Genomic DNA, 15031 nt, shown 5'->3' on the forward strand with positions numbered 1-15031 from the left:
ATTCTGTGGGCTGTGGCTCTATATATCCAGGCTTATTCTTGGATTTAACAATCAAGTGATCTAGAAGAAATGTAGGGTTTAACTCAAAGGTGGGTTTCAGCAGGTTCTGACCAGTTCTGGAGCGGAAATTTTGAGTAGTTCGGAGAACCGGTAGTAAAAATTCTGACTGGCCCCGCCCCCATCTATTCTCTGCCTCCTGAGTCCCAGCTGATTGGGAAGAAATGGGGATTTTGCAGTAACACTCCCCTGGAATGGGGAGGGAATGAAGATTTTACAGTATCCTTCCCCTGCCACGCCCAGTAAGCCACACCCACAGAACCAGTAGTAAAAAATTTTGAAACCCATCACTGGTTTAACTGTAAAATACAGGTAGTCCTCAAGTTACGACTATAATTGAGCCCAACATTTCTGCTGTTAAGTGAGGCATTTGTTTAAATGAGTTTTGCCTCATTTTATGACCTTTCTTGAATCACTGTAGTTGTTTAATTAATAACACAGTTAAATGAAACTGGCTTCCCCATTGACTTTGCTTGTCAGAGGTCACAAAAGGGGATCACATGACCCTGGGACACTGCAATTATCATAAATATGAAACAGCTGCCAAGCAACTGAATTTGGATCACATGACCGTGGGGATGCTGCAAAGTGTGAAAAATGGTCGTAAGTCACTTTTTTCAGTGCTGTTGTAACTTTGAACAGTCACTAAATGAACTATTGTAACTGAATGATCAGTGTGATTTTAAAACATCGTATTTAGTAAAGGAAAGTGGATCAGTTTTTACATGAGGTGTAGAACAAAATGCAATAATACTTAACTTCATTTTCTTGTGACTGCCAATTTTGCTACATTGTCCTTACAGTAATTAGGACCTTCACTGTAAAATATAATTGCTTCTGCTTGCAGGCACAGTTAAAAGAAACATTATGGTGTCAACAGGTTGTAAGGTTATACTGCTACACAACAAACTATGTTTACCCATGAGATCATTGAAAAGTGCAACACAAGGTTTTCCTGTGCAGACTTTGCACTCTAAAATCTTCTAAAATATTATTTTTCCCTATGGGGGGAAAGAACTAAAGTAGCTTTAGAAAGGCAAAATATGGGGGAAAAAAACATTCTCATACTAAGCTCAGGGCGGAATTCAAATCTCAGCAGTCTAATTCAAGCAAGATTTTCAAGAATAACAAATTTCAAATAACATATAGATTTGCTTCCCAATTAAATATTTATCCCTTTCCAACTCCCACCCATATCTCTTTGAATCTCCTGAACTGAAATCCTCCCAGACTCCAAATTTTCTTTTGCCTATTTATCCAGAAATAAAGGAAAGCCTTACTAATGAAAAATAGAAAACAAGGACAGTAAGAGTTAGCATCTGAAGCAACTAATTGCCCAGATCTTTACCTGTTTGTTTATCATTATTATGTATAATAGGATTTAATCATATTAAATAAGGATGCACAGAATCTCTGCTGCACATCTGTCTTGTTGGGGAATAAACAGCTTACTCAGAAACTAATATCCTGATCAAAATTATGTGCCAAATAATACCACCCGCTGAGAAAACCAGTATGGTTAAGGTGCGGGACTAAGAGCAGAAGGACCCAAATTCGAGTTATCTTTTGGGCATATAAGACAGCTGGGTGACTTTCTCTCAGTCCTAGCCTGGGAAATTGCAAATTAAGCACTTGTATATCACTTCTGCAATATTGCCAAGGAAACCATGTGGACCTGTCCATGAAATCACCAGGAGTTAAGACTAATTCCCAAAAAACCAAAACAAACAACCATTGAGCATAATGGTACTGACATCATAGTAAAGGAATGGAAATCTATTGCAAAGAAAAATTGGAAATTAACTTAAGCTGAGCTTGACTTGGTTCATTATCTGATCTAATGCTAGCATAGTTGCCATGAATTTAAAAAGGTTCAGAATAAATATAATTAGCTTCTTCTTAAAATATTTTGAATAGACATATTCTTCGGGTTTCAGATTAATAACTTCCATTTGTTTGTATGGGCAAGGAGGATAAAGGACAGAAGCCTGACAATTTCTTCATGCAACTCATGCAACTCATAAGTTTATTGGACATCATGATATAATCACATAATTTTTGCTAGGATGTCATGGTAGAGAAGTAGCCTTTCTGATATCAGTGTGGTTGGTAACAAAAGGCCAATTATTGAAGAAGTTCGGCAACAATTCTGTACTTTTTTCTTGCTAAGGCATATTGCTCTTTGCAAACCAATCGTATTCTGTCTGTAATGAATAAGGAAAAAATGGCAGGCAGAGGTATGGCTGTGCATGTATTGACGTACAGCAAAGATACTTAGCTGTACGTCAATATATTTTTAAATATATACCCCAATTTTACCTTACAAATAATGCAGGACAATAATAAGGACAAGCTAATACAGCTCTCACTATTCCTCATTTTGAAATTTCAGAAGTAATTTCTAGTTGAGCACACGAGACACCCAAGAGTAATGTAAACATTTTATCATTGCTAGACAGGGCTTCAGGAAAAGGTCACACATGGCTACTTTGCAATCAGTCTATTATGTTCATTCATTTAACTGTGGGAAATTACTGCAAAATCTAACTAACCTGCATGGCTGTCCAAGCAGCAACAAAACTGAAAAATAAAAAGCACTTACATGTGCAAATCCTGCCATTTGTAGTTGTTTGCTTATTAAGATACAATATCCCCTGTGCTCTGCATAATACATTCAGTTTAAGGCAGGGAGTATGCCAAAGGGGCTCTATTGTTGCTCTTTCCAATTAGAGTGCTTAATTTCTCCAGCTTTTTTTAAAGTTCTTAGGTAAATAAATCAATAAATATGCCAACCTCTTTCTGAAGAAATAACAATAAAGCCAGAATCTACTAATCTGAATAATTCAACCTAATGTTACTGAATGTCCTGGCAATAATATCTTTTTATAAAGAAATTAAATGGTAGACTGAATAAAGTAATATATTTTAAAGTTTTCAGGGGATAAACTTAAAGCATAGACTACAAGAGTTGATTTCTTCAGCTGATTTCATAGTTTCTTTAGCATATTCTTTAGCATTTCATTGAAAATATACATTTTGTACAGAGCATAAACATTCATGGGAGACATGATAAAACATACATCCTAGTCTTATGACACAAACCAATGTCATCTTTAAAATTTCAACATAAATGACAGTGTTTATTTTATTATACCACAACACATATTTCATCCTTCTTCCCTTGCTGAGATTTATACCAGATGCCTATGATGTAGACTTTTTCCTAACACGTTTTTTTTTAATTGGCAAAGGGCTTAGCAAAATTTGAAGACCTGCAGTTTTCAAAAGTGATTAAGTTTTGATCCATGTATTGATTTGAAAATACGCAATTAGATATTGCGTTCTCAAATCTAAAATAAATTCTTTTTTTTCTCCCATTCCTGTGCTAAAGTTCTATTTCATCTTTAAAATATGCATCAGGAAAAGACAATTAATATTTTCATCACACTGCCCTCTCTGCTGTCACTATCAATAGAAAAAGAATATTTTGGCTCCACATGCATAAAGAAACTCATTTCCAACATGCAAACATTGTGTTTCAGCCTCACAGATATAATTCCCCCAATTTCTCCTAAATATCCTTTACATTTACAGGTTTGTGAGAAGTCCCTGTTCTTCTCAAAAAAAGTTCTAGCTAACATAGTTCTCTGGGGGAAGATAATGACTTTTAAATCAAATTAAAACTAGGATGTTGATAAGAGAAGTCAGATGGTAACCAGCTGCAGAGATGTAGCCCTTAATGTTAAAAGAACTGCAAGCTTTGTAGAATTTTAAAGTATATTTAGTTTAAAACCTAAGACATAGTGATAATCTAGTACCTTTCCAAAGATAGAAGTAATTCTCTTCCAAAGACTGAATTTACTGATAGACATGCAAATATCTTAGCATAAATTTATTGAAAATTAGTTAAGTAAAGTATTTCAATCTTGCTTTTCTGATAAAAAGTATTCAAAGCTGCTAACAAAAATAATTAAAAATAAAACAACTTAAAACCTCTCCCAGATTCAAATGTATAGTATACCTCTATACTTAAAATATTGTTGCTAGCCCTGATAAACCATGCTTTAGAATCGAAACATTTAACATATCCTATTGATCAGCAGATATTCAAATAGTTGCATTTCATTAAAAAACAAAGGGAGTACTAATTCTGTAGCACTAAATATGGCAGGTGCTACTAAATGTATATTTCAAGGCTGGGCAAACCATATAAAAAGAAGCACACTTTCATATTCCTAGGTCCTGAGCTTGGATTCCCCTCTGTAATTTTTGGCTTCTAAAAGCAGTCTCTAACTACAACCGAAATTGCAGTAAAGCAAAAACTCATTTTCGCTAATTGTGGGGAGGATGTCCACTATTCATAGAATCTGGCTTTGAGTAGGTGACTGTGCACTGCAATCTGCATTATTTGCCTAATGACATCATTGTGCAAATGATGCAAATCACCCAATTTCTGTCAATTTGTATTATTTGTATATTGGAATTTGCATCCCTTGTTTAATTATGTAATTAAGCAAATCAAGTTAATTGATGACGAAAACTGGTACATTCCATGCAACACCCATTATATCCAGATCTACTAACTTGAGATTTCACTGCATAGAGAAAGGCCTCTAAGCCTTTTAGCTATAATTAGGATGGACAATAAGGTTTCTACTGAGCCCCCTTTCTTAATCGGGGTTCTACTTCTGCAGCTAACACCAGTTTGGAAGATAACTGGGACACTGCTTGAAATGCAGAGAAATGGTTAGGCTCTCTTTTACATGCATTCACAGAAAATTAAACGTATACATGAAAAAATGTATTCCCAAGTGTCCTCTGTAATCCTAGTATGTAGAGTATATGTGCTAAAGTATTATATAAAATGTCTTCAACCCAATCTATGGTACATTTCTTTAAAAGATCATTGAACAAAATCTATCTCTATCCATACAAATCCAGACCAAGAACTTTAGAAAAAGAATCTTATTTTCCATTTTAAAAAAAGGTATAGTAGTTGTGGCACTAGTAGCACAATATATAAACTATATTTCAATTATAGTTTATATGATTAATTGTCAAGAACCCAGCAACAGGTAAAACCAGACAGAAGATAGATAAATCTTTTATAGTGCAATATAAGAAATGTACCATCAAGCCTTCAACAAATGAGATAGAATTACATAGTCTTGAAGTATATAGGAATTATGCTTAAGAATATATATATATATACACAAGCACGCACGCACGCGCGCACACATACACACACACACAAACATGCATGGAGTACTGCATAAGTGCAGTACTGCACTTAAATAGCAATAGCACTTACTTATATACCACTTCACAGTACTTTACAGCCACTCTAAGCTGTTAACAGAATCAGCATATTGCCCCCAAGAATCTGAGTTCTCATTTTAATGACCTCGAAAGGATGGAAGGCTGAGTCAACCCTGAGCTGGTGAGAATTGAACTGCCAAACTGCTGGCAGCCGGCAGTCAGCAGAAGTAGCCTGCAGTACTGCGTTCTAATCACTGCGCCACTACAGCTCTTGTAGTGTCAGGCACAAAAAATCAGGACCATTTGTGAGGTTGCAGCATAGAAGATTCATTTAAAGCCATACATAAGAATCTGGTCAACAAAACTTCAACACTAAATTGGCCAATGATAAGGGTCAATGGAATGCAGGAGAGGTAAGACCTGGAGCGCTTATGGGAACACGACGACTCTAAACCAATGATGCACCTAACTCTGCCCCCAACTCTGCCTGCTCGTCTCCTATAAAAGTAAAATATATTTAAATACCAATAAATAATCCAAATGGAACTTACCAAGATCTAAATGAATTCCTGGAACAAATGAATTGAGAAAGTACATGAGAATAACAATTCCTAAAACCATCAGGCATTTGATGAGAAGCAACTTGTCTGTTATTCTGTGCTGTTCAAAAGAGAAAATAGATGAATCAAGTGAAAATAGTCTTCAAATATACTAGCATGTTTCCCAAGCCAGAACCAAATATGATTGTAATATATGTTTTCATTAAAATGGCAGGGGAAACATCTAAAGTATTAAAACAATATTTTAAATTTAGAATGAAACACATTTGGATTTTAGAGATTTGTATTACATTTCCAAATAGAACCCTATTGACAATCTTGGGAACAGCAGCAAGTCTTTCATCTCAATTGAAGAAGTTTTCATTTTCATCATACGAATAAAATTAGATCTCATGCTTTATTATAGCAGGAACAGAAACACCAGAATGAAAGTCCCTTAATAATGTTTAACTACCAGGAACCACACATTCCAGGACTAAACAGCCTCTCAACAGTTACTATGTCAAGTTATTGACAAATGGCATTAATTATGGTTACAATACAGGTAGAGCACTTTTACACATTTATTATTGTATATAGTATTTACTGTGATTTTCCCCCATGCACAAACATGCATTTAGAAACAAATTAAATGAATAATTTGACATAGACCTCCACTTTAGGAAAGTATCTTTATTCAAGATCCATAAACCCCCCTCTGGGTAACTTTTAAGAATGAGAAAAACAGAAATTTGCAGTGGAATCTTTATTCCTAATTTTCCATTGCAGGAAAAAGCTGCAATAAATTGATAACAGCATTAAGCTAAAATGTACAGTTAGGAATGCTGTCCATCAAATCTCAGATTAGAAAGAGAGTTTACCACATATCTGTATCCAATCTCTAGGCATTCTTTTCCAGAAGTTCTGAAAAAGCTATCATGTTCTCCATATACAATACTAATGCATAAAGCAGTTTTGAGAACTTCTTTAATTCACAAGGATTGGATTCTCTCTCCATTTACATAATCAAATCAGATATGCTATTAAAAACATTTTCAAATAAATATTAGCTAATGGAAATATAAAATGGCTCACAAACTAGGCTGAATTAAATAATGCTTTAGCACTCTGCAATGTCTTAGAGGCAGTTCAGAAATAGTGCTTCAGAACATGGGGATGTGGATGGATTTTTGTACAGACAAGCAATTCTGGAAATAGATGCAGCTGCTTTAATGAGTCATAACCATGCAGCAGGCAGAGTTCCCATCTGGGAGTTTGCAATTATATATTGCACAACTCCAAGAAATTGGCATCAGTCATTAGATCTCATCACTAGATATATTATTTTATCTCTACAAACTATGGAACAATTTTTACTAACAAACCAAACATGACAATTCAAATATGGCTCATCTAACTATGACAGTTTGGCAATTCTGCATCACCAGAATTGGGACAAAAAAAATGTAAGCAAATTTTTCAAATGGCCCAATGTGGACTCAATGCAGCTCTCCACAAAGCTGCTAGTGTTACCACAGTGGATCTGCAGACATGGATCTTTAATTATTGGTTAAGTATATCCTTTTGCTATTTAGGACTAACCATAGTAACATCCACCTGATAATTTCTTCACAAGATAGAAAAGATCTATATAGCAGAAAATGCAGTAGTAGTACTGCATTTAGTACTACTAATAGTATATTTTCGGAAAATCTTTTAGCATTAGATTTTCACCCATCTAACTAGGCAGGAAGGCAATACATTACAGCCATGGTCAAACCTTCTAACAGATTTATTTTTAGAAGGCCAATCAGCATCATCCCAACCAGATATTTTGATCAACTAAAGTATCAAAAGTTAGAACAACCTTATTACTACCATATTTCAAAGTACTGAAAGTCTAACTGAGCAATTTTAAGGAAAGCTTAAAGGAATGCCATATGCAGTCCAGCTTTGTCCATGTAAAATGAGGGTCACTTTCTTTTATATTGTGCTTTTTATAAAAGTATATGTGCTTGATTTTCAACTTGTCTTTTAATCAAATTCCCAAGAAACTCAGTTTTCTCACTAGTTATTGTCTGCTGAATGTTTTTAATGTTTCATCATTTTATATTGTGTTTTTATATTGTTGTTAGCCACCCAGAGTTGCTTGGCAGTGAGATGGGTAGCATATAAATATAATTAAAAATAATAAAAAATAGAATCATCCTGAGGCAGATAGATAGCTTTGCAGAGAGAAGGGTGGGGAGTTGGCTAGCAAGTAACAGAAAGCAAATACTGCATACTCCAGAGATCTAAAGAACTTGCTGAAATTTATTCTCCTCAGTTCCTTGAGTGTTCAAGGACAATGGTTGAAAACATGAACAGACACTGCTTCATCAGTCCAATCCTAGAACTCGAAGTAATTTCAATATCAAATGTCTAATCAAGGTGGTAAACAGATCTGTCAGCAACAGTTTGAGGCTTGTTCTCCTGTCTAAATAAGTCTTCCAGCCCCAGCTGTGTGTTTATGAGCAACTTCTCAGTGTGCAATTTTTGACCTCTTGCTTCCCTCTGGAGAAGGCTTTCTAGAAGAGAGGAACCAGCTCTCTTTGCCTAGGCAATGAGTTGAGTTTCAGCCAGGCAGCATAGAAGTGTTGGGGTGCTTTCTATTTGTTGTTCTCTGGCACTCACTGCCTCCCTCAAGATTCTTCTCCAAAACCCCACATCTGTTCCTATTAGGCACAAAAGATCAGATCCACATATGAAGGTCCAATTAAACTGATTTATTGCTACTTATGCCTATGTACAGGAATATTCTCAACTAATGGTTATCACCTGCTTGGAATTAGATAACGGTCAACAGAATTCAAGGGAGGTTGGACTTAGTTTGCTTATGACTATGTAGGGATTCTAGACTGATACCTCTTTTAACTCTGCCCCAGGTTGTCTCATCAGAACAGTATTTATATATAACAGGCACTATGTCCACAGATACTCTGCTGCTATGGTTCAGTTAAATGGAAAGTGGTATTTTTTCTCCACCACACATATCATCCCTTAAATATTACTCAGTTTTTGTATTACTCATAATTGTATTGTTTTATTGTAGTGTGTTTTGTTCATTATACCCCTCTTACTGGCTTTTGTTTTTAATGTTTTACTATTTTAGTTTTATTTTATTCTTTATTGAGATTTTACTGAGATTGAGCATAATAAACAATTGCATAATGGTACTGGCTCTTCTGAAATGCAAAGCAACAAACCAGTTTCTATTTCAGACAAAGATCGTCTTGTGAAGTAAGACTATCTTTTATATATGACCTAAGGGAGAGTACCCATATGGCCACTTCAGGCTCAAAATAATTTTTCCCCAATTATTTTTTGTGTCCTTGGCAGATTTCAAAATAGAAGATTTTGTGCATCTGCATTGTTCTCAATATTAAGAAGAGTAAAACATTATAGATGTAGGTGAACATTTCTCAGAATTGTTTACCTTTTTTTGGAGCTCCTGGATATTTGTTTCCCAGTTTTTATCTTCTTGTGAGATTTGTCTGAAATATAATATATATAAAACCACACTAATAGAAAAAGAACTTAGATCATTATTTGTTACTGATAATTATACTTAATATTTATGTTCCATATCCACTTACCATTAAGTGACACAACATATACTGTATCTATCTTAAACAATACATGACACTATTATATTCCAAACAGTGGAATTTCTCCACATTTCCAAGGAATCTTAAATGCAAATGCTAGGTATGATGAACAGTACCTATGATTTACAACAAGATCCCTCAAAAGCTTAGAAGAATTTGTGGTGTGCCCCACGGAACTTTGGATCGCTATCTACAAATATAACACATCCATGACATCGTGTCTAGTTAATTTATCCAAAAACAACAAGGTTGTATCCTCATGAAACATCAGTTACATTTTATATTTATATATACATATACATTTTGAGGCTCCGACTCAATCCCTCCAAGACTGAGTGGCTGTGGCTGCCGGCGTCCCGATATAGTCAGCTGGTGCCATCGCTGACTATTGGGGGCGAGACATTGGCCCCCACGGAGAGGGCGCGTAACTTGGGTGTCCTCCTGGACGCACGGCTGTCCTTAGAAGAGCATTTGACGGCCGTGGCCAGGGGGGCTTTCTATCAGGTTCGCCTGATACGCCAGTTGCGCCCCTTTCTGGATCGGGACTCCCTATGCACGGTCACTCATGCCCTCGTTACTTCCCGCCTTGACTACTGCAATGCTCTCTACATGGGGCTCCCCTTGAGGAGCACTCGGAGGCTCCAACTGGTGCAGAATGCGGCCGCGCGGGTACTTATGGGGGCGGCATGGCGCTCCCACGTGACACCTCTCCTGCGCGAGCTGCATTGGCTTCCAGTGGTCTTCCGAGTGCGCTTCAAGGTGTTGGTTCTCATCTTCAAAGCGCTCCATGGCTTAGGACCCAGTTATTTACGAGACCACCTTCTGCCTCCGATAACCTCCCACCGGCCAACACGCTCCCACAGAGAGGGTCTCCTCGGGGTGCCGTCTGTCAGGCAATGTCGGCTGGCGACCCCCCGGGGAAGAGCCTTCTCTGTGGGGGCACCCGCCCTCTGGAATGAGCTGCCCCCAGGGATACGACTAATCCCGGACCTCCGGACCTTCCGCCGGGCCCTGAAGACTTTTTTATTTCAGCAAGCCGGGCTGGGTTAAAAAAAAAAAAAAAAAAAATTAATTGGGTGAATTTTATGGGTAACGGGGTTTTAAATTGGAGAAGCCTAAGATAATTTAATTTTGTTTTAATGTATTTTAATATTTGTATTGTGTGTTTTTAATTTTGGCTGTTCACCGCCCCGAGTCCTTCGGGAGAGGGGGCAGTATAAAAATTTAATAAATAAATAAATAAATAAATAAATAAATAAATAAATAAATAAATAAATAAATAAATAAATAAATATGTGCTTTTTGTGTCTGACATATCCAGTCAAAATCTTCACACAATACCTCAAGAAACTGACACTATCACTCTATTGTTTGTAAGTTTACTCCCCAAGTCAAATGTCAACATGCTCCAAAATAAATCTGTAATCTGTGAATACTTTTCACTCCAGTGCTTCCTCCTTAAAAACAAGATAAGTGATGAATACAGAATATAACGTACATAATACATTAAAGCATTTTATCAACAGTGGCTATAGGAAGCATCTGTGTTTTCTTCTCCTTTCAAAAAAATATGTTGCATTTCTGTGTCTATTTCTGGTCTCGCCTCTCATTCAGTCTGGGTATGTATGTGTGTTACTGAGAAATAGAAAAAAGTTTGCATATATTTTGCGCTGGGTCAGATAATCTGGAGGGAAGATAAAAGGTCCTAGAATTGAGTGGTTGCAATTGCCTATTTTCTAGGGATGGGCCAGAAGAAAAAATAATGGAATTGTTGGGCTCATTTTTAAATGAATCTTTCTTTTGTCAGCTCCTCTAACTATACCAATTGTGGTTTGTTCTTTTAAAGTTTCAAAGAACTATCTTGCTGATGGATAGACCCAAAGAGATTCACCCCTTCACATAATTTCTTTCCAACAATCCATGAATTTAAAAAGAATGGATATTTCACTAACAGTAAATATCAATAGAATTTCTTGGGCTATTTAATGGTGTTTCTCTTTTTAATATTTGTAGTTGGGGGTAACAAAATTAAAAGATTCAGGGATGCAATTCTGAGCAATTGTTTCATTTAGAATGGTCCTGGACTACCACATAATAGAAAATTCAGATTTCCCATTAAATTTACACTCTATAGCAGCTGCAGGATTCCTATTGAGGTATATAATATAGATATGTTTTCAAAAAAAATCTCATTTACATTTAATGTGTTTAATTAAAAATATTTTTGAGTTCATTTTTTGTTGCTGCTTTTTTATCACATTAAATCTTGATCGAACCAGATTTCATCCTGCACCTTGACTTCTGTTTCTCAATCCACTTTATACCATAGCTAAACATTCTCAGGTCAATTTCCTCTTTCTCTAGCTCTGATTTGGAGGTACACAGGGCTTGGTACATAACATTTATGCATCACTTCCACATATATGAAGATAATTACCTTGAAAATCTGCTGATAGATATTTTGTGAAGACTTATTTACTGTATATATAATTGCCTATTCACAGCCTGGTAAGGATGCAGAAGACAGTGGAAAAATATCCAACAATATCTGCATATTTCTTAGTTTTCCAGGAAATGGGCAAGCAACCCATTGTTTGACAAGAGAAACATTTGAAAGAAAATACAGAATATTACTCTAAATATGAGAGCTAAATGAGGCTCTAAAATAAAAGTAGTCTTAAGTATTGAGATTTCCTTAACTTTATCCAGTATTTCTCAAGCTCAGCAAGATGTGTCAATTTCAACCCCCTGGCAGGAGAATTCTAGGGAAATGAAGTCCATATATCTTAAAGTTGCTAAGTCTGAAAACCCTGAGTCCTAACCTTTCATTTATAATAAAGCTAAAGAAGATTCAGTGTAGGTCTTGTTTTCAATAAGACTAGCTCTCAAGAGCCTGATGTTACCTGTGGAAAGTTTTGAGCTTTTTCCTTAGCAAAAACTCTAGAGTTCTAACTTTTTGCATTAAGAGGCACTTCACAGCTGTTTCTTCTCTGCTTGCAGGGTTAATTCTCTGGGCTGTCAGCTTCCAAACATGGATTTCATGTTTCAGTTCTAAAAAGAAATAAAATTATTTAGCTGAGAGTGACAATATGGCACATTTCAATTTTCCTAGTCACAACAGAGGTATATATGATATCCAGTGGTGAAATCCTCTGCGGGTTGCCACCAGTTCACTGCCTGTGCATGCGCGGTGCAAGCCAAATTCACGTTGCATGCGCATGCATGCACAGTGCACAGCAAACATACGCTGCATGCATGCGCATGTGCAGTGCATACCAAACACGCACCTTTTGAAGGTAAGCAGAACAGCGAGAGGGTGGAACAGCTGTGCCGCGCGATTTAGATTCACTAAAACAGGATTTCCTGCTTTCTAGCGAAAATAAATCGCGTAACACAGCTGATCGTTGAAAATACTGGTTCAGACAAACAGTAGCATTTTTTTACTCCCAGTTCACCCGAACTGGTAGCTTTTTTTACTACTGGATCGCCCGAACCGGTGTGAACTGGTAGCATTTCACCCTAAATCAGAAATTGATCAGGCAATTATACAGGAACAATAAAAAGAGCACTAGTTGATGTAATCCTGCATCTCCAAATGGCACTGAATAATAACTGCTAAGAAATTGATGCAAAGCAACTTAAGATAATATTTTATAGATGCTAAATATTAGATCCAGGAGCAAATCAGGTGGTCTGGGGATCTCTATTGACCCAGTATTATTGCATTTCTTTTCTAGAAATCCATTAGGGGAAAAAATAATAGTGCATGAAATCATGGAAATGGATCTTGGTTCCAAAGCAATCACTAGTCATTTTATGTATTTATTAGAAAGTTTACTTTACAAATATTAAAGTTTACTGCAAAAATTACAAATGCAGTCATTCAAGTGAACCATTCTAATTATGTCTGAAACTGAAAGAGGTTTGGTGTAGATAAAACTGCACAACAGATTAGAATGTTTTTAGTATTTATGTACTATGATTGGCTTTTTGTTCATTTATATACTTAAATCTTATTCTTAGATATGTTAAATATTCATAAAATGATATTCATAGCTATGCCAATTTTTGTAATTACTTTATGTAGAGAGCATTGAAAATGTGAAATTTATTCAACATTTAAATCCTATTCTTTCTTTTGGCAACAGATCTTTTTGATATACAAAAGATTAATGTACAGTTAAGTTGAATCTTGAACTCTTTTGGCTAAGCATTAAATATAATACACTGTCAATTTAACATCCTGCTGTTTAAACTTTTGATTTGAACCCTGAGTTCTTTTTAAGAAATTACTTGTACCACACCATTTCAAATGTTAAAACATATCTAACATATAAAGGATCAGTTCTATTTTTTGAAATTGAGTATTTTAATCAGAAGCTAAGCTAGAATATAACCTATCATGAATTGTTGTGATGGACTAGGATACTATAGGCCATTAAAAGATCCTGGGCAGAATACATTGCCACTTTTTTCTACCAATAATTTCAGATCACACATTCTGCTTTTCAGAAATCTAAAATGGGGATAATCACATGAAAAAAACCTGAACAGCTGCTCCTATTAGAGCAGTGGTGTCAAACTCATGTCATCATGGCGGTGTCACATGACGTATTGGGACTTTTTTCCCCTTTGCTAAAATGGGGATGGGTGTGGCCAGCCCATGACGCATCCAGCCCACAGGCCGGGAGTTTGACAGACCTGGCCTACAGGATCAGCATGATCAAAAATGTTAATAATAAAGCAAAGCCCAAGTGCTATCAGTTCAACAAATGATCCACATTGATTAAATGAATGCAACAGAAATTAGATCATAGTAATGATGGTGACAGTGAGATCATGGTTTGTTACTTTTCACCTTGCCTTATCTCATTTGAGTTTCCTTTCATTTTTATAGACACAAAGCCCAGAATTAAGAGAATGTCTGAATTAGCCCCCTATTGAATTCCCATGGTTGTACTAAGGAGGGAGATGTGTCATGACCTAAATGGCCTTTTTCAATTCTATCGTTCTAATTATTTATAATGTGAAGATTCAAGCCATTTGATAATCATGGCTTAGAATGCAATGGTTCAAAATTGTGCACTAGGTTTTTTTTTATCGTAGTAATTATTATGGGCATAATTTCTATATGTTTTTGCAAGATAGAAAATACTTTTTACTTTTGCAATTTCACAACAACCCTAGAAGATGGTTAGGATGGGAGACAGTGACTCAGTGAAAATTATCTAGTGAAGTCTCATTAGTTAACTGAAGATCTGAACCTGGATTTCTACAGCTACAATTAGCATTACACAACTGTACATTCAGCTAACACAAATGTTCAATCAAAGAAAAGACATTTTGACAAAGAATTATAATTCAGCTGTCAGCTTTTTCACACAATCTGCCATCTAAATGTGGGCAATGTATCAAAGTCTTACACTTTACTATTCTTCAATTTATAAAAATGTCTAAAATGGTATCAGAAATACAATATTCTTTTACTACTGAGATTTGCAGGACTCTCTTTCCATCATCCATCTGACC

The 15031-nt window shown here is 35.9% G+C and overlaps 1 protein-coding gene across 1 annotated transcript in view; it reads right to left on the bottom strand.

Moving 5' to 3' along the window:
- The window catches only part of OCA2 (OCA2 melanosomal transmembrane protein), a 185898-nt gene that overhangs the window by 65527 nt on the left and 105340 nt on the right, over positions 1-15031 (bottom strand). The window contains exons 15-17 of the mRNA XM_070943323.1: positions 12406-12553; positions 9331-9388; positions 5868-5976 (exon numbers count right to left, since the gene is read on the bottom strand). Of these exons, the coding sequence (XP_070799424.1) occupies positions 5868-5976; positions 9331-9388; positions 12406-12553 (315 nt within the window). The remainder of the gene's footprint in view (positions 1-5867; positions 5977-9330; positions 9389-12405; positions 12554-15031) is intronic.

This window comes from Pituophis catenifer, unplaced genomic scaffold (genome assembly GCF_029215685.1).
Source record: "Pituophis catenifer annectens isolate HBS135680 unplaced genomic scaffold, rPitCat1.0.hap2 SCAF_4, whole genome shotgun sequence".
Lineage (NCBI taxonomy): Eukaryota > Metazoa > Chordata > Lepidosauria > Squamata > Colubridae > Pituophis > Pituophis catenifer.